The following is an 18,506-nucleotide window of genomic DNA, read 5'->3' as shown; positions in this document are numbered from 1 at the left end:
TCTGCCCCTCCAGAATACAGTAGATACAGAAGTAGACAAGAAATACTGAAGAGGAAAGGATTATTCAGGGAGTGAACTTGCTTGGTAAAAAATGTAGATAGATGACATAAATGGCAACTTGAGAAATGACAGTCACCTGTAGAAATCAGCAGCAGACTTCACATTTTCCTATATTCAGAAGGCAAAGCAACTGAGAGTGCTGTTAGCCAACATGGGTTCAGGTTTTTTGGTTTGGGCTGTTTTTCAAATTTGCCTGATGTCTCACATGTCAGATTTGCAACTGGATTTTCTTTCCAGCTGACGGTATTTCAAGTGCCATCTGGAATCTGAAGATCAATCCGAGTTGTGTTTGTTCCCTGTGCCTACTTATTGGAAAAACCTACATAGTTCAAGAGAAAAAGATGGGCCCTCCTTCTCTTGCACTTGTATTGGAGGAATGCCAAGTAACCAGAATGCAGTTGTTTCAGAAGATGAGAGATGATTATATACAGGTTTTAACTATGCAATGAACTTAAGAGGAAAGTATAATTACTACAAAAGACTTTTTAAAAATCCTTTAAATTCCTTAGTCTATTAGATTTATTTATTTTTTAAAGTTCTTGAAGGTTTCTTAGTGTAAGTGAAAATTTTATACTAAATTCTATATGATCTAAGGGGTTTCATGCTTTTCATGTCTTCGTAGGAGCTTCCTGTAAGGGCTGTCATTTGCGTGGATCATTCTGGAATTAGAACAAACAGAGCAGCTTTGCACAAAACACAATAAATCATAGCATCATACCTGTGCGCTTTTTTTGCCCCCTTTTTTTTTTTTTTTTTGCATCTGTATTGCAGCTCTGCAGCACAGGCAATATTTTTAGCATTGTTAGACAAAGGCAGAGGATAAAATTTGTGCAAAGCCTACACACTATTTTGAAAGTCTCTCTGGCCTGAGTTGCAGCAGTATTCCCCTTCCTAGCACTCCTCTGAGGTTATATTTTGGGTTTCATTTGGTTGGTTATTTTTAGTGGCTGGTGGGGGAAGGAGGGAGAAAGCACTCCTGTAAGAGTCCTGTAAGAAAAATACAGGGATTTACTATAAATTATGATTAAAATACCAGCAGATTGGAGAGACGCTTCGAAGTCATTTTTAATGTGGCTGAGGGCAAGAAGCAACATGTAAGGTCACAATCTTGTAGTTAAAGCAACTTTTTTGAAGTAACGAGACACTGTTCAATTCCCTGGATGTTTCTGCTGATGAACAGAGCAATGGTGTGAGACTCAGAGTTCCCAGAGTTCAGTATTTTCTCCGTCCATGAAGAACACTGGGACAGCCCTAGGCAGCTTGCTTAGCTTTTTTTCAATATTTCCCAAGTTGGCAAGGTCACTTAGGCATTTGATTAAAAAATTATAAAATTCTTTCACGACCTTTGGGCTCAGTGCAGATCAAAATTGGAAGGTGCCTATATACTCATAAACAGGAAGATGAAAGTGCATTTAAAACGTCCAGACTTGAATTAAAAAAAAAAAAGATGGATTCGTTTGTTAGTTAATATGCACTTATTGGTTTCCTTTAGAATTATGATCATATGAACCCATTTCGCAGTTTCTTGTGATTTCAAACACATCAACTTGCATTGTAAAAGTGGTATCCATTTTTACATGAGACGTTTTCATCAAAAGCAAAAAGCTATTTGGTAACAAAGCTTTCAGTTATGCACTTTCCTCCCTCCATTATTTCCCACAACTACTTTGGAAGGGTACAGCTCGGGGAAGAGTCATGACGCAGAAATTTGCAAGCGTTGTTTCCCAAGCCCTCCACCCAACACACAGTAAAAATGAGCAGTGCCCATTGCTTTGCAATTAGTTGCTGGCCAGGAAAGAGGAAGGGTTAGGTATGTAGCAGGAAATGCCCATGCAGGAAACCGTAAATGGGAGCCAAGAAGGAAAAACAAGCATAGGAGGAGATTGTGAAAAAGGAAACAAGAGATGCAAAAAATATGTACATCCACAGATGTCAGGATGCAATATTTGAAAGCTGAGTGAAGTTAATGCGTGTAAGTGAAATTAAAACTCCAGCCATTTATTATTTTTTAAAGCCTGAGTTCAGGACTTAATGTCCGGCCTTTATCCACTGGCCTGTAGGTATCAGTTTTCAGCATGGGTTTTTCAGTTACCTGAAATAGGCATATAGTTATACTAACAAAATTTGCTTCAGCAAAACTTTTCACTAGAATTAAGTACTTTATGTATTTTTTGTTAAAGCAATGCTGTAATGTAAAAAGGTGAGTGTGTTTTCATACATGTTAAAATTGTGCTTTGAAAAAGTTTGTTATCACAATACGTTACTGCATGTACTACAAAAATTACCGCATTTCTCCAAACATAATTAAAATGGTCAAACCGTGTTACAGGTGAAAGGCGTGTGTGGATCCCCCAGGGACAAGATACAGCACTCAGGAAGTGAAAGCTTTGGCTTTATGGAAAGCGTAGCATTAACATGGTGGGAGCCCTGGGACACAACGTTAGTCAAATGGGGACCCGACGCAGTGGGGCCCTGCTCGGGAGTGAAGCTCAAGGGAAAGCACCGCAGGGGTGGATAATAAAACTTGCGCTCGTTATCATATTGTGCATACGCAATGTCCTGTTTTGCTCATTAGCGAACTCACTGATGTAATGCAGTGCTGTTGTCCGAATTCTGAGATCCACAGCTGGCCATCATGTTGGCGCCCATGGAGGGGTATGTGCAGACGGGGGGAAAGCAAACTGCCCCAGCACACTGTGACAAGGAGATAAAACGTGCTTGGGACTCTACATTCTCAGATGGGGGAGACAAACTGTCCTGGGTTACCGTTACAAAGTCTTCTTGAACCCTACAAACAGAATTCTAATTTCTTAAATGTAAACAAGTATCTTCTTATCTAAAAAGAGTATCATTGCTACTTTTAGCCTCCTGCCAGAGTCCTCTGTCCTTTTTCAGAGAGAGAAATTTCTGTTTCTAGTTTCCTGGGAGTAATTATTTTAAACAAACAGTTTATTCAGTAGTGGGGAAAAAATCCTTTAAAATTAATGTTATAGTTTAAAGATGGAAGAAGATGGTCAGTGATGTGAAGTGGAACACAGGCTTCGGCATTTTGGACACACCGCATACATTTTCTCATGCAGCTGAAGATGTGAAGATTAAGTGGTGCCTTAGTTCTTCATAAAGTAAGGCATGAGATTTGTATTCCCTTGTTATTTAAAAACTGTTCCAGTGACAGAACGTGCAAAAGAGACAAACTTTTGCTAACCTTCATGACAAGCCGAACATCTATGCATGTGTAGAAAAGACTATGGGAACTTGTCTTTGTAGGAAATCTAATTTGGCCATCACTGTGTGGTATAAACCAACAGGGATGCATTAATGGTATTCTAAATACTCTGTTGTAGGCAAATAAAGATGGAGAAATAATTTTTGTCTTGGTAGTTGTCAAAGCTGATTTTTTTTTTAGATTAAATTATCTTTTTTCAATAGAAAAAAATGGGATAATAGAATTGCAACCAGACTTTGAGCTGAGTTTTGATCTCATTGATCTAAGGTTTAAAATATGCTTTCCACCAGTTTCTCTCATTGCTACAAAAGACGTTATTTCTTCTGTTCTTCAGCACACAAAAGGACAACAAGGTTTTATCAACTGATAGTGATTGTTGCGTTACTGGTGAAATCATGATGGGTTTCGGTACTTTGTTGTGTTGGATTTTGTAGCTCTGAATCAACATGTGAGCAAATTAGTGTTTCCACACAAACAGAAATGTAAGTCTCACATTGAGTGCTGATACCAAGAGGTATTGAATGTCCCGATTTCTGCTGGGTGAAGACTGAGTGCACATAGCCCCGGCACTTACAGCAGCTCTCAGAAGGCATTTTGAATGAAACCACTGCTTGGAGCAGTGCAGGAAGCATGAAATCAGCACTAACTTTAAATGATCTGCAAGGTGATGCTTTCTGAGAAATAAAGAATTGCATACTCTCAGCCTGTTCCCGTAATAAAATGTACTTTTGTAAGTAGGAAGGACTAGTGACTCCATGGGTCCAGACACACCAGAGCTGCTTGTAAAAATAGTATTGCTTGTATTTGGCTTTGCCATTTCTTTCTCTGTGAGTTGAATATTTTGGGAGAGTTCTTGTTTGAAGCTGATGTATTATGTATTCTTCTGTCCCATATGGCTATAATATTTCTATATGTAATAGCTAACAGCTATATGTAGTGCCCAAAACCAAGTACCCAAATCACACATATCATATGATTGCCAGTACAGACACCCACAGCTGAATCCCGTGCTCTGTAAACCAAGTTCAGAAGGATACTTTTGAGAAGAAGTAACAGTTGGTATTGGAAATCATGGATTTGTTGACATAGAGTGAAATTTTAAAAAAACATAAGCATTGGCAAACTTTGTTGTCCACGAAGTCCGTGGGAAACTCTCATTGATATCAGCAGGATCCGAGACAGTCCTAAGCACTTTGAAAATTCCTGGCTTAAATTTCTTTTTGATGGGGACAAGGGGAAGCTAGCTGTAGTGCCGCACAAAATTTACTAAGATGGTTTGCATATGTAAGCTGCTTCTTCAATTATTTTCTTGAAGAGCTGACTACAGAGGTACTTAGAACCACTAGGACTGAGGCTAGAAAGACATAAACTGAAGCCATGCTTGCAAATGCAGATCACCCACCACAGCACATGAAGGCACGTAAAAAAATAAGCAGGGGAAACTATTTCACAATGTTTTCTCTCCCCTTGCTTCAGTTCTACAACATTAACACTGAGGACGTTTTGGTTCCAAAGCATTCAGGGAAGAAACAGGTGGCAACTCTGCTGCCTACATGTCCCTTTACCTGGTACAGTAAAGACTTGATAATCTCCCCCACTGTTTCTAGGCATGCAGTCAAAAGTCTGTAATAGCAGAGGGTCATTATGAGTACATCCCACAGGGGCTCGGGGTGGGGCAGTGCACAGCAATAAACGTCCACTCTTTAATTTACTTTCACGTACTTCTTTTTCCTTATGCCATTTATCACATCCTTCTCCATCAATCAAAAAGTTCAAGCTTTCACCATCAAAAAAAAAAAAAGTAAGCTTTTTTCCAGGATTAAACATTTTGATCATTTTATTTGCACAAACACTAATTACTACCAGAGTACCATGATATTTCAGCTGTATGCAACCAGGCAGCTTACCCGCGCCAGGCATGTCTCCTGCAATTTCTGAGGGGAATGTCTTGATATTCATGGCAAATAACACACAATAACAAGAACTGCACAGTAAAATCTGTGATAGCAAGTGCAAACTTCTTGGGGGAAGCATCAATGCCACTGTTATTTGGAAGATATTTCTTCAGCAGGCAGGCCTTTATAAATATTTAAATATTTCTGTAAAAAACACTGAAAAAATAAGCTTTATTCCCATTTTGCACTTTTCTGCATTTTTGTTCCCAGCTCCTTGTGGTCAAAATGAAACCAGAGAAGATGGCAAAATAATCCAGCTACCTCCCTGCAAAACAGGAGCATGGATCGTTCCTGCCATCATGGCCTGTTACCTCTTGGTTGCAAACATCCTTTTGGTGAACCTCCTCATTGCTGTTTTCAAGTGAGTGACACATTGCAAAGTATGGACTTGGGCGGCACGGACATTATTCACGGCCCAAGAAGGCTGCCAAGCTGGAGACTTTGACTGAGACCCATTTTCAGAAGATGTGAGGGTGAGAGGGAAAGAGGCAGTAGCTTGTCTCCAGGGAATGAGGGAAATGCCAAGTTCTTCACATTGTCTCATTTCCAAGGACAGACACCCGATGGGAATCAGGGTAGAGAAGGCAAAAATTTTACAGTTCCGTTATGGCCCCATTCACTCCTGATATGGAAAACAAGAATAAAAATACTTTCCTGTCTCATTGGGTTGTTGTAAGACTCAGCGGTTGTACAGAGCAGATGTACACAGCAGTAAGATACTTTGAAAAGGCTGATTGCCACTGTGCTTTGCTGAAGCATAAACTTACTCATTTTTTTTGTTCATCCTCTTTTTGCAACACGGAAACATTTGCCGCTATTAGTGAAATGTGTCTAGTTAAGGTGCTGCTACATCATCTTCAGCAAAGTACCTAAACCATTTCAATCTGATGTTATTTTCCTCTTCTTGCCTTCTAGCAATACATTTTTTGAAGTCAAATCCATATCCAACCAAGTATGGAAGTTTCAAAGATATCAGCTAATCATGACATTTCACGAAAGACCTGTTCTCCCACCACCTCTGATCATCTTCAGCCATATGACTATGATATTCCAACACCTCTGCTGCAGATGGCGGAAGCATGAAAGCGACCCAGATGAGAGAGACTATGGATTAAGTAAGCCTTAGACAACTTCCAGAGTGGGACTTTCCAATGCCTTTGGTAATATCTAGTATTTGACATGAATGAAGGCTATGTCCAGCACCTTGATAACCTTTCCAGCACAGAACTACTTTTAACTGCAAAAATCTTACCTGAATCAGTTAGTTTTACCTGCACTGCCCAACCCTTAGTTCTCCTCAGAGCGTTAATGAGGTTATGTTTTTCTGGGACTTTCAGGGGTTGTTCCCCCCTTTGTTCCTTCAGAGCAAAAGGGTTTGTTTTGCTGTTGCTAGAGGTCTGTTATTGCTGGAATTCTTCTTACTGCACATCGCACTTCCAGATCGCAGTTTTATTTCTGAAAATATAGAGAGAGCATTCCTACTTTTTGAGCAAACAGCACATACTTCCCCAAAAAACACTTTTTGCCTAGATAATCTGAAAGATGGTGAGAAGTAATTGTGTGGTAGACACATGTTCTCTCCTTGACACTGACTCAAACTGGAGGAGTAGTTTCTCCAGACACTTTCATACGAACTCCCATAAGCATGATGGAAAACCTGTCAGATTATTTTGATAACACTTTCTCTCCTCTACTCTATCTAGTTCTTCAAAGCAGAAGATCTCCATCTTCCCCAATGTATATGCCAGAGGCAGGGAGCTAAGGGATGTGCATCTTTTCCCAACATTAGCCCATGCCACAGCCCACTTCTCTATGAGGAGGGAGCTGGAGCCATGTGGTGGCACTGGAGATGCAAGTGCAACCAGACTGCTCTCCTCCCACTCACATCACACTGTCTGCCACAGCCCTTGCTGCTGCCTGCAGATATCAGCTCTTGCCATGTCAGATAGATCCTCTGTACTCTCAGACTCCCTTCCTAGCAGTCTGCTAATTTGATTATATTTATATTGGGTTACAGGTGGGCTTTGGCTCCCACCGTCTCTCTAGGACCTGACCAGCAGCTGTGTTTAGATCTCATGCAATCAAAACACATTCACGTTTGCTCAGCGTTTGCCTGCTTAAGTGTTTCTGTCTCCAGAATCATATATACTTGAAGTCACTAATTTGGTAATTAGTTGCATCTATCTGCTTTCATACCAAAACACCAGATAAATTTGAAGCCTGCTTTTGAAAGTCTAGTCCATGAATTCCACAATAAGAAGAATGTAGTTAATTTCATGTGTTAATCTTTGCCAAATTCACATTTTTCCATTGTTTCCACAGAACTTTTCATAACTGAGGATGAATTGAAAAAAGTCCATGATTTTGAAGAGCAGTGCATAGAAGAGTATTTTAGAGAAAAGGATGACAGATTCAATTCCTCCAATGATGAAAGAATCCGCGTCACTTCAGAAAGGTGCACTTTTTTCCTTTGTTCTCTCATACGTTGATCTGGAAATATGTTTCTGATGCCATTCTCACCCTTCCTTTCTTTTTCTTGAAAAGGGAAACATTTGAGGTATTTTTTAATAACTCTTAACTAAAAAGTAGAGTGATAAAAGATGGTGAATTTCCTTTCTCTTTTTTTCTTTTTGCTAAAGCAAATGTTCCTCAAAGTTTTGAAAACGTGAATCTTTAACCAGTTGTATTAGAACACAACTGACGTAGTGAGAAACACAAATTATTCTTGCATTTCAGTTCTTAAAGCAGAACTTTAAGGCCCAAGTGGTCAGAACACAACGGGAGAGTAAATGAGACTTCTCCAGTGAAAACCATGGCTTTAGCACTGACCTGCTAGCCATTCAGATAAAGAGCGAGCCTTGTTTCAGGATGGCCTTGCTAGGTAAGCTAGTTTCATTGAGAGCAACAAGGATCTTGTCATTGATTTAAAAGAAACTAGACATTTCACCTACAGCAATGAAACGCACAGAGGACAAAGGTAATACGTTAATTTAGTGGAAGTTGCCAGTCCTCAAGTTCATCAGTCCTAAAACTTCATAAATCTGTTCATCTGCTGTGGTGCTTATATGATCTTATCACACAGCAGCTGAGCAACAGAGTTAAATTTTGAGGACAGAGTTTGTTGTTTGATTCATAGCACTGTTACCAATAAATATTTTAAGGCAATATCCTGTCAGATATTCATAAAACTTATGAATCACTGAATACTCCATTCCCTGAATACTCCACTTTAACTTGAATAACAGAGGTCAGGTGAGTTGTCATTGTAATAGATTACACAGATATAACACTCTTCTCCTTATACATAATTTTCTAGCGCTGCCCCTGATGCAGCTATACCTAAAATGTTTTCTCTAGGCAAGGAAACACGCTTTTAATTTGGTTTTGAAATAAATCTATCCCAGAGCAGGATGAGCCGATATAATATCCTTTAATCATCTGCATTACTGAAAATAGCACCCCAAAACCCATATTTTAGAAAAGGATATTAGAGTGGAAGTATGGTAAGGCATGGAATGGCTTCCTCATAAAGAATGGCCGAGTAATCCAGCTCTACTTGGTCTGGAAGAGACAAGTGAGGAATGAAATGATAGAGATCTATACAATTATGAGTGCAAGGAGAGGGTGAGTAGAAATCAATTGCTTGCTGTCTCTCCCAGAACAAAATATAGGGCAGCAACAGATTAATCTAGCAGGAGACCAGCTTCAAAGTAAACAAAAATAGGTGATTTTTTCATGCAGTAAGTAGTGGAGCAGAGCAAATTCTCAAAAGCTGATGAGGTCTGAAAGAAGATGGTGATGTCAGCTAAAAGTCTACACAGGTTCAAACGGAGACCAGACAAGCTTATGGAAGAGAAATCCAGTAAGGACTGCTAAATACATAGAGATCTTATTGAGCCCATGAAATTCCTGAGCAGAAAATGTTTTAGAGACTGGAGAATATAAGGGGGAAAGAATTACATATGCTTCAAAGTAAGATAGTGGGCTAAATTGATCTGTGGTCCGAGTACCTTTTTTTCTTGTACTCTGATAGTCCAGTGGTCAGAGAACTAATCTGAAAATCATAGATGCAGGTTCAAATCTCTGTTCAGGCATAGCTTTCCTTTTGGTGGCCAAGGAAAGAAGAGGTATGTTTGAAGCCTCTGTAAATAAGAAGTAATCCAGCTGGGACGTCCCCTACATTAGGCAAGTGCTCTAAGTCCTTGAAAATACATATGAATACATAACAGTCTGCCTTTGCACTCTGTGCTAGCCCTGTTTTATAGGAAAAGAGTCCTTATCTCTATTTTAAGTGAATGGCTTAAAGCACCTCGTTCCAGAAGAGAGTTCATGATTATGAATCCTAAATGAAGACAAGCACCTGAGCCCCACAGAGAAATAGTGCTTTAAAAATCCATTTACCTTAGCCAATAGTGTAATGTGGAAACCAGCATGCCCCATTACCAGCTCTGTAAGGGAGACCCAGGTAGCAACCCCATGGGGTACAGAGGCCACTCCTGGACCCAAGCACACTACTAGGACCTGCAGTAACAAAATCCCACGTGAACGCAGTTCTCATCTCATCATAGCTTTCCTCTCCTTGCCAAACCAACTGCAATGCTCTACCACACAAGGCAAGTGCAAATACTTCAAAGATCTGAGGAATACTTTAAAGATGTTTGAGGAATCAGGGCCATCTAAGTATCTTAAATAACACACATTTTAAAAACTGGATGCCCAGGTCTGCAATTATGGCCAGGCAAGTATCCCTTGAAGTGTTCTTAATCTAAACCATCAAACTTCTTTTTTATAACCTGTGGATCATTCAAATATTTAAAATCCAGATTGCACTCTACAGTTTCTATATAGAAACATTTTTGTACAATTAACAAGAGGCAAAGCAAAGCAAACAGAGGAGATGCAAGACTATACAGTTTCTCTTCCAGTGTCCAGTCATTAGCCTGTAGTAGTAGACCAAGCACAATACCTACATTATAGCCACGAGATATCAGCTTAATCATCTGTCCAATTAACTCAGCTATACATGGTATAAAATTAAACCAGAAAGCCCTGCAAACATGAGTAAAGTTCCCCTGAAGACCCTCCATTTACAGGAAACTGAGGATGCTGCTCGGGTCAAGGAGAAGCAAGGGCTGGGACAAGCCCTGTGTGACGTACCTGCACCTGGGCCTGAACCGCTCACTGTATTCCCTCTCCTCCACGCATCTGTGATACACTCACCTCTTGCTTGAGCAGCTCCTACTTGCAGCTGGATTTATCAGAGTGCTCCAGGTCCTGCTTGGAGGAAGAACAGCTGCACACCGTAGGTGCAAAGCCCAGTACACCTGAAGAGGGAGTAGGGGGCTAGCACTGGAAGGAAAACGGGGGATGGGAACAGAATCTTGCTTTGAGGCTCAGTCTAGGTGGGTCCCAGAGGCAGGTTAGGAGCTCAGGAAAACAAAAGAATAAGGGATCCTGTTTCTTGTTGCATTGATCTGGGTGTAAAGGAACGATTTCAGCTAAGCGGTCAGTGGCTGTACTGGGTCAGGACCACAGCCTCATGTCTGACTCACCTACAACAAGCTGCGATTTATACTCTCACCTTGGAATAGTCCACCCTGGCATCCTTTGGGGCCTGTCTTTGTTCAGCAATCACCTTACTTCTCCTGTAACAAAGAAGACCACAGAGGTGTCCAGATTTGGTGTCACCACACAGAATCTCTCCTTTGCCTGATCCTTTCACAGTCAGAAATTAAAAGCATGAAACGACACTTGATGTTTGCCCTTCCCTGACCCTAGGTACTAAGCAACTTGGAGGAGTAGCTCACTAGCTAGGATCTCACACATGTACATGGAAGTAGCAGCAGGTTAGTGATACACATCAGAGGAAGTGATTGACTAAGCCAAAAAATACAAAGCAGTACGAAGCTGAAAGGTGTTTCCCTTAACTGCACTTATCAGGTTACACAAATCTTAGTGAATCTCCTGGGCACCCGTGAGGAAAGCAAAGTTGGACAAATTCATTTCATTGCAGCAGAAGAATCGCAACTTTTCCAGGAGACCCTTCCTTTCTAATCACTGTGAAATTTTCAGTGGCACAGTTTGACCAGCACAGCGACACGTGTAATATGATCAAAAAAGACTGCACTATTTTTCTTGATCTGGCATGAAGCCACTAAAACAATCTCTTCGATAGGTATTTTTTCCATATGGACAGGTCTCAAGTCTTTCAAACCCAATGCAAAACCTCTTGTTAATTCCAAAGGGAGTAGGATCACATCCTAAAAGTATTTAAAAAGCAGATAAGCTGGTTGGAGTAGATATTACTACGTCATCTTTGGTACTATATGGTGTCCTTTACTACAGCACCTTAACACTTTATAGTCTGCAGTGCAATTACACTAACAGCATCCATGTGAATGAAAACATCGTTATTATCTTGATTTCAGAGATGGCAGGCTGAAGTGCACAGAAATAGGTTTGGGTTGGTAAAAGGGCCGCTACTGAGCCTACCAGATCTGGCCACGCATGCAGAGCAACAGTAGGAAAGGTCTGTGAATCTGGCGGCATCTCTCTGTGGTCACACAGAGTTAAGTGGTCTTAGGCTTCAGATGGGAACGCAGCCAGGACAACCCAACATCCTTAGCCCGCAGAAACTACCGCGCCTAGGAAAATTGTCTGGCCACTTGCATCAGCAATGCTTTACCAAAATCAAAGTACCAATAGCCTGTTACAGGCGTGGGAACTGCTGTCTATGTTTTATTTAAATAAAACCATTCTGCAGTCACCTATAACAAGCACGGTGGATACGCCTGTAAGTGACTTTCAGCGTCTACAGTCTTTGCGGCAGTTGAAAAGGATTTTGAAGTATAAATGATGCCTTAAAAATGGACATAGGTCCACAAAGGGACTTGTGAACCTAGTTCTAGCATTCGATTAAGATCTCTACTTCTGAAAAGAGTGCCTTCCTCCCATTAAATTATTACTTCAGTTAAATTATTGATGAACTGATGTGCAAAGGTTAAAAAGAAATATAATCAAAATGAATGCCAGCAAAAGCCATCATCTCCCAAACCATAATTAAATAGGCTTGTGACAGGTAATATAAAATCTTTGCCAGGTTGCAAGTTCTGACCTTTTTTTTTTTTCCCTGGTTACTGAATATTGTCCTCAGATAGTCCGTGTTTGTTTCACTATTAGAAATTTCTGAGCTTCAGCAGAACACACTTGATGCACCTTTTACATGTAGCCTTCTCTTCTTCTGTTCTCATTCCCATCTGTTAGGATGGCTTGGCACTTTCTCATACGGTGGATAAATCTTGCTGTAAGGAAAAGCACAGGTGCAATGGAGGCGTCATACATGGATATTGTGACATTTGCCAAAAGGTTTATACTATCTCCAATACACATGGGAAAAAAATCCAAAGCAAAACTTGGGCATTCTTACTTTGAAATAGTGTTTTAATTCAAAACTGTTCCTGAAGGAAATACAGCTCTTACTCTCTATTCACTGAGTGCAAGATTATCCAACACTACAGGAAAATAGAAAATTTCACTTATTAAAACATTTTAAGGACCAGATTATGACTGTATTTCTCCAGAACATATCCTCTTATGTCCACAGTGTTTGGCTGATGTGATTTTATCATGTTTCTAGTAGGATTACTCCCAGAGCGTGGTGCTGTTCTGTGTGATGAATGATTGCCGAACTGAACATCAAATTAATATAAGAGAATATCACTAATTAAAAGAATAAAGATCTGTTAAAAAATCTGGGAGTGGCCATTTGCAATATATATGAAAAAAGGTGGCTAAATCCAGCTAATAGCTTTAGGTTTAGAGGAGATCATCATCACTCAAGGTTTCTTTTTGTAAATAAAATTATGCAGTCAGGCCCCATTCAGTCTAAATATATGTATGTACTTCTCAGTTATCTATGCACATCTCTGGTTATCCCTGGTTTCTGAACCCAGACTGCACTATCCTTATCTTGTTGAGTTTCTATATAAATTTCCCACCATTATCAATGCAGTCACATCTGTGATTACTTCCATAGCAACCAACAGCCTATGTAACTCAAAAGTCGCTCTTCGTCTTGGCCAGCAATACCACCAGTCTTACACCCTGTGCCTCTGGCAGCAGCTAATAGATCATGTTCAGGGAAGGCAGGACAAATATATGAACGTGTACCCACAAGGTATGACTCTAGTTCTTTTTGGGATGCATTAGTTGCGTTCAGTAGCATTGCATAGCCTTTACATGAATGTAGGATGCCAAATTTATCTCACTATGGACAGTTCTACTCATATTCCAGACACAAATATGTAACCAAGTGCAATAATTCAACTAGCTATGTTTGTATTAGAAATTATTTCACTTGTGTACATCTCTCAAAGCAAGCAAAAAAAGAAAAAAAAAAAATCCAAGACTATCCAGTTAGCTTCACAGAATGTTATAAATTCATTCCAGTTCTTGGGTAACAGTTGTTGGGGTGAATGTTTTTCATTGGTCATAATCTGAGCATTCTCAAGTAAAATCTAGGAAGTTTCTCAAATTGTTCTATATGGCTGACAGCCCTAAATTTGTGATGTTATATCTGTTCATCATCTTGGAGCAGTTGTTACAGAATCTGAACATGTGACAAGGCACTCAATTATTAGCTGATAAATATTTCAAAAGTATAATTGTTTTTATAAAATAGCAGTTCAGATAACTAATAACATGAGGGAAAATTCAACTGCTTCCCATATAAACTGCTCTCTCACTAAGGAATTATATGCTGTGCTTGCAATAACATTAATCTGTTTTGTTGGAAAAGTTGGTAGAATTGCAGGTAGACTGGTGCCTAAATGATTATAAGATGAGTAGAATGAGATTCTTTGAAGCTAGCGGTTCATTTCTTAGCAGTGATTACTTGATCATTCACCTATTGAAATCTGATGACAGCCATACAGTTACTGCTTCATATTTTATTTGCTGTGCTTGCACTTTCAAAACTCACGATCTTCAACAGAAAAAGCCCATATTGCACAGGAATGTGAGACTTACTGTAGGGAGTGGTGTCACACTCCTCCCTCTCCTCTCTTGTGCGGGCGGGTTGCTGTTGCTCATCACCACGAGGTAGTCAGACCTCAGTGTTTCACCAGCTAAAGTTCTGTGCATTAATTAACAAGGCATTAATGCTCAAGGCCCAATACTCATTCACTGCTAAAATTTGGTTTCCTTCTGGGCAAGTATGACTGTTTATGGTGTTGCCAGTTCCAGATCACTCGTCCTGTTGGTAATTCAACTAGCAGTAGTTGAAGATGATATTGACCTCATCAGAAATCCTGGCTATGATTGACAGGGCACCTATTAACATTTGAGTATGAATTGCACTAACAGGCAGAGAATAAGAGACTTGTGAAGAAAAAAGAGTGGAAATCCTGCCATTTGGTATTTGTTGCTTTCTGTTCATTCTTCAGTATCTACAGGAATGGGGAAAACCAGAATTGTAACCTTAAAAATCAGACAAAGATAACTATATAAATGTGTTGCTTTTAATACTTCTTTGGCAGATAATGGAGGTCCATGGTCTAGCCTAGGGATTACAACCAGAGAAAATAATTATGAGAAGAAATTTCATATGTGCTAAAGGCAATTTCATTGTGTAAAATTAGAGGAATCCATATAAATCCTTCAGTAGAGACGTTTTAGAAGCCAGAAAATTTAAATGGTTGAAAGCCACCAGCATAAATTAGTACACAATTCACCTTAAAGTCGAAAACGTTTTAAAGTGACAGATCAACAGAACAGATATACTAAAGTTTAAATTAGGATCACACATTCAATTATTATCTCTTAATACTTTAATCTAATTTTGTATTTATATATTATGATAGGTAGCTAATAAATAACTTTAAAATCCATCATTTCAATCCCTAAACTATTAACACAGACTACCCAAAGCACAATCACAGTAACGGAGCAGTCTTAGTGTGTGTACCCTATTGTAGGCTGTATTTGGTTTAATAAGTGTTCTCCCTGCAGTTTTCATGCATACTTTACTTGTTATTACCTACATTCAATACAATAGCTGATACATTTTTCTTCTATATATCTGAGCTAAAAATTAATCAGAGAACAAAGAAACTATCATCTCCTTAGGTCCACATAGCACCAGCTGGTGCAAATCTGGGGTGAACACCGGAAAAAAAATGGGATGTTACCCACCTTCTATGGCATATTGCCCACTTTCATTGCTTCCTTTAGTTCTGCAGTTAACTGCAGTGGTCCTGCCTGTGGCACAACTGGGGACAACGTCATGTGGCATCTGCTCTAAGTGTTATTCATTCATAACAATCTAATTAGAAGTTTTGGCAGCAGAGAGGCAGCAAATCATAGTAACATTTCTGTAATAACCCTTCTCCCTGGGATAGGGCACACCCCAAACCCCCTCTAACTTACGCAGCAGACACCCCTGGTTTAACCCACTGGAGCAGTTTTCTGAGCGAGTGCTATTTGTTTGCTGAACCTCTTTTAGCAGGGTTTTGAAGCAGATGAGGTGGTGTAGGTTGGCTTTGAATTCTAAGACCTATTTGTTCCCATTTGTTTTGGTGACCTATTAGCTGAACATCACTGCTTTGTAGAAATTAACCTGTTTAACTTTTCCCTTTTTTAAGGGTAGAGAACATGGCCATGAGACTGGAAGAAGTAAATGAGCGAGAGCACTGCATGAAGGCCTCTCTGCAGACTGTTGACATCAGGCTTGCTCAACTGGAAGATATGATGGGACGAATGGTGACCGCCTTAGAAAAACTGACTGGCATAGAGAGAGGTGAGACGACCAAGATACGATCCAGGACCTCATCCGACTGTACTGATGCAGCCTACATTGTGAGGCAGAGTAGCTTCAATAGTCAGGAAGGAAATACTTACAAGCTTCAAGAAAGCATAGATCCCACGGGAGAGGAGTCCATGTCCCCAACGTCTCCTACGATCACGCCCCGCATGCGAAGCCACTCTTTCTATGCAACAAATATGAAGGACAAGTGTGGGTTGGAAAAGTTTGAAAGCATTTTTAAGGAAAGATCTCCAAGCTTGCATCGGGCTATCAGTTCCCACTCAATAGCAAAAGAAGGAAAGGTTCCCTTAGCCCCTACCAGCACTTTGTCGATTGCCCCAGACTCCAGAAGGCCTTCGTCTTGTATAGACATCTACGTTTCTGCCATGGATGAGATGCATTCTGACACAGAGCCTCTCGACAGCTCCATAAATATTCTCGGTACTGGAGATGCAGCTCTGCAGGCTCACATAGCCTCTTCCATTTTAGCTAACAGCGCGTATATCAGCAGTACACCTGGCGAAAAAATTTCTGGCAGGAGTCTTGATTACGAGGAAACCTCTGGAATAGAAACAAGAGCATTTTCTTCAGACTACTCGCAAATCACAGATTGTCAAATCCCCTGGGATTCAGACCCTCCCTTGTATCACACTTTAGAGCGATCTAAAAGCAGTCGTTATCTGGCTACAACTCCATTTATTCTGGAGGAAACGCCAATTGTGAAATCTCACAGCTTTATGTTCTCTCCATCCCGAAGCTACTTCAGCAGTCTTGGCGTCCCAGTCAAAACAGCAGAGTACACAAGCATTACGGACTGCATAGACACGAGGTGTGTGAGCGCTCCGCAGGCCATCGCAGAGAGGGCCAGTTTCCCTGGAAGTCTCGGGGGCAAAGTGGAGGACTTGGGATGCTGCCACCCAGAGAGAGAAGCTGAACTAAGCCACCCGAGCTCTGATCATGAGGATATTGAGGCCAAAGACAAGAAGGGCATCCCCTTATCTCCTCAAGACGGCAATGCTACAAGAACTCTGGCCAACAGCATCCCACTTCCAAAAATAGAGCGGGCCAACAGCTACTCTGCAGAGGAGTCCAACATGTTGTATGCACAGCACACGCGGAAGAGTTACTCTATCAGCGACAAACTTGACAGACAGCGAAACGCAATAGGCCTGCGAAACCCCTTCCAGAGGAGTAAGTCCTCGAGGCCAGAGAGCAGAGGGGACAGCCTGTCCATGAGGAGACTATCAAGAACAGGAGCCTTCCGCAGCTTTGAAAGCAAACACAGCTAGGCGTAGACAAAGCTCACCGGCAGTCTAAGCGTCATCTGCTCTCCAGTCAAATTTTCTTAGCAGAATAAAAAAAAAACTTCACATCACCCCATGTCAACTCCCGTTGGCATTAGCCACTGGTCAAGGGAGCGCATTGTCAGTCTCAGCATCACCCACTGAGTTACTGCATCTTGACCCAGTTGACAATTGCACTTAAGGAAAAAGGGAGGGATGAAAGCTTTACAAAGACTTCAGTAAACAACAGGAACAACAAGCCCCCTTTATGAAGTCACAAGAAATAAATGAGTACGTTCAAAAATCTGCCTTTTATTAGAAGGCATCTTAAGATCTTTGATCATTATTCAAGTTTTTAGGATGCAGGAATTAACTGGCAAAAAGAGATGTACAAATTAGATGTTCTAAACTTCGATCGTGACTTCTTTTTCATCTGTTTCACCTTTGTGATGACTGATGAAAAGCATTTGTTATATCTGTAGGAACTGGCAGCAAACAAACCTAAAGTCTCCCAAATCCCTTGCATCCCACACTTGTGGAAATGAAGAAAGATGAACAAGATAACCACCATAACGTTCACTTGTCTCTTTTTGTATCAACTTTTAGTGCCACAAAAAGTTTATATTTTCAAGAGCAGAAAGGGAAATGAAATGCCTTTTGTACTGCGACTTAAATGGAGGAAGAATTTATGTTAAAATATCAGGTGATTTCCTGTATAAAACAGGCATTCTAGATTCTAGCACAGCTGAGCAAGCTCAGGATGAATGTAATTAAGCGGAATAGTATATATTTATTTTTTTACCACATTTGTCATCAACATGTTGTCTCACTAAATCAAAGGATGTGATGGAACAGTAAGAACAGGGTGATCAGAGCAGAGCACCGTAATATTGTCAGGTTCTCACTGCTCTGTTTAATTACAAACTGTGGAGATTTATTCACCAGGCTGCTACCACGTTCTTCTTGCTGTTCCATTTGAGCTGCCGATTTTTCACATCATTCCGTCACCTAAAAATATACACCTTTTTTTTTTTTCATGAGGACATGGCCATATTTGAACATTTTAAAGTATACAAGATTTATACAAGATTTATCTGAATCCAGATTAATGCAATTAGTCTGAAGTTGCTTAAGGGAAAATGTTCTTGGCAGAGAACTGGAAAACACTAAAAAGTATATAT

The 18,506-nt window shown here is 40.3% G+C and overlaps 1 protein-coding gene across 1 annotated transcript in view; it reads left to right on the top strand.

Moving 5' to 3' along the window:
* Positions 1-17,624, top strand: part of TRPM3 (transient receptor potential cation channel subfamily M member 3) — a 147,390-nt gene extending 129,766 nt beyond the window's left edge. The window contains exons 21-24 of the mRNA XM_075136187.1: positions 5,452-5,602; positions 6,157-6,356; positions 7,564-7,696; positions 15,882-17,624. Coding sequence (XP_074992288.1) covers positions 5,452-5,602; positions 6,157-6,356; positions 7,564-7,696; positions 15,882-17,331 — 1,934 coding nt within the window. The 3' untranslated portion in view covers positions 17,332-17,624. The remainder of the gene's footprint in view (positions 1-5,451; positions 5,603-6,156; positions 6,357-7,563; positions 7,697-15,881) is intronic.
* Positions 17,625-18,506: the final 882 nt, after the last annotated feature.

Source organism: Calonectris borealis, chromosome Z (assembly GCF_964195595.1).
Source record: "Calonectris borealis chromosome Z, bCalBor7.hap1.2, whole genome shotgun sequence".
Classification (NCBI taxonomy): Eukaryota; Metazoa; Chordata; class Aves; order Procellariiformes; family Procellariidae; genus Calonectris; species Calonectris borealis.
The sequence above is the reverse complement of the archived record's forward strand: the minus strand, read 5'-3'. Positions and strand labels throughout refer to the sequence as shown.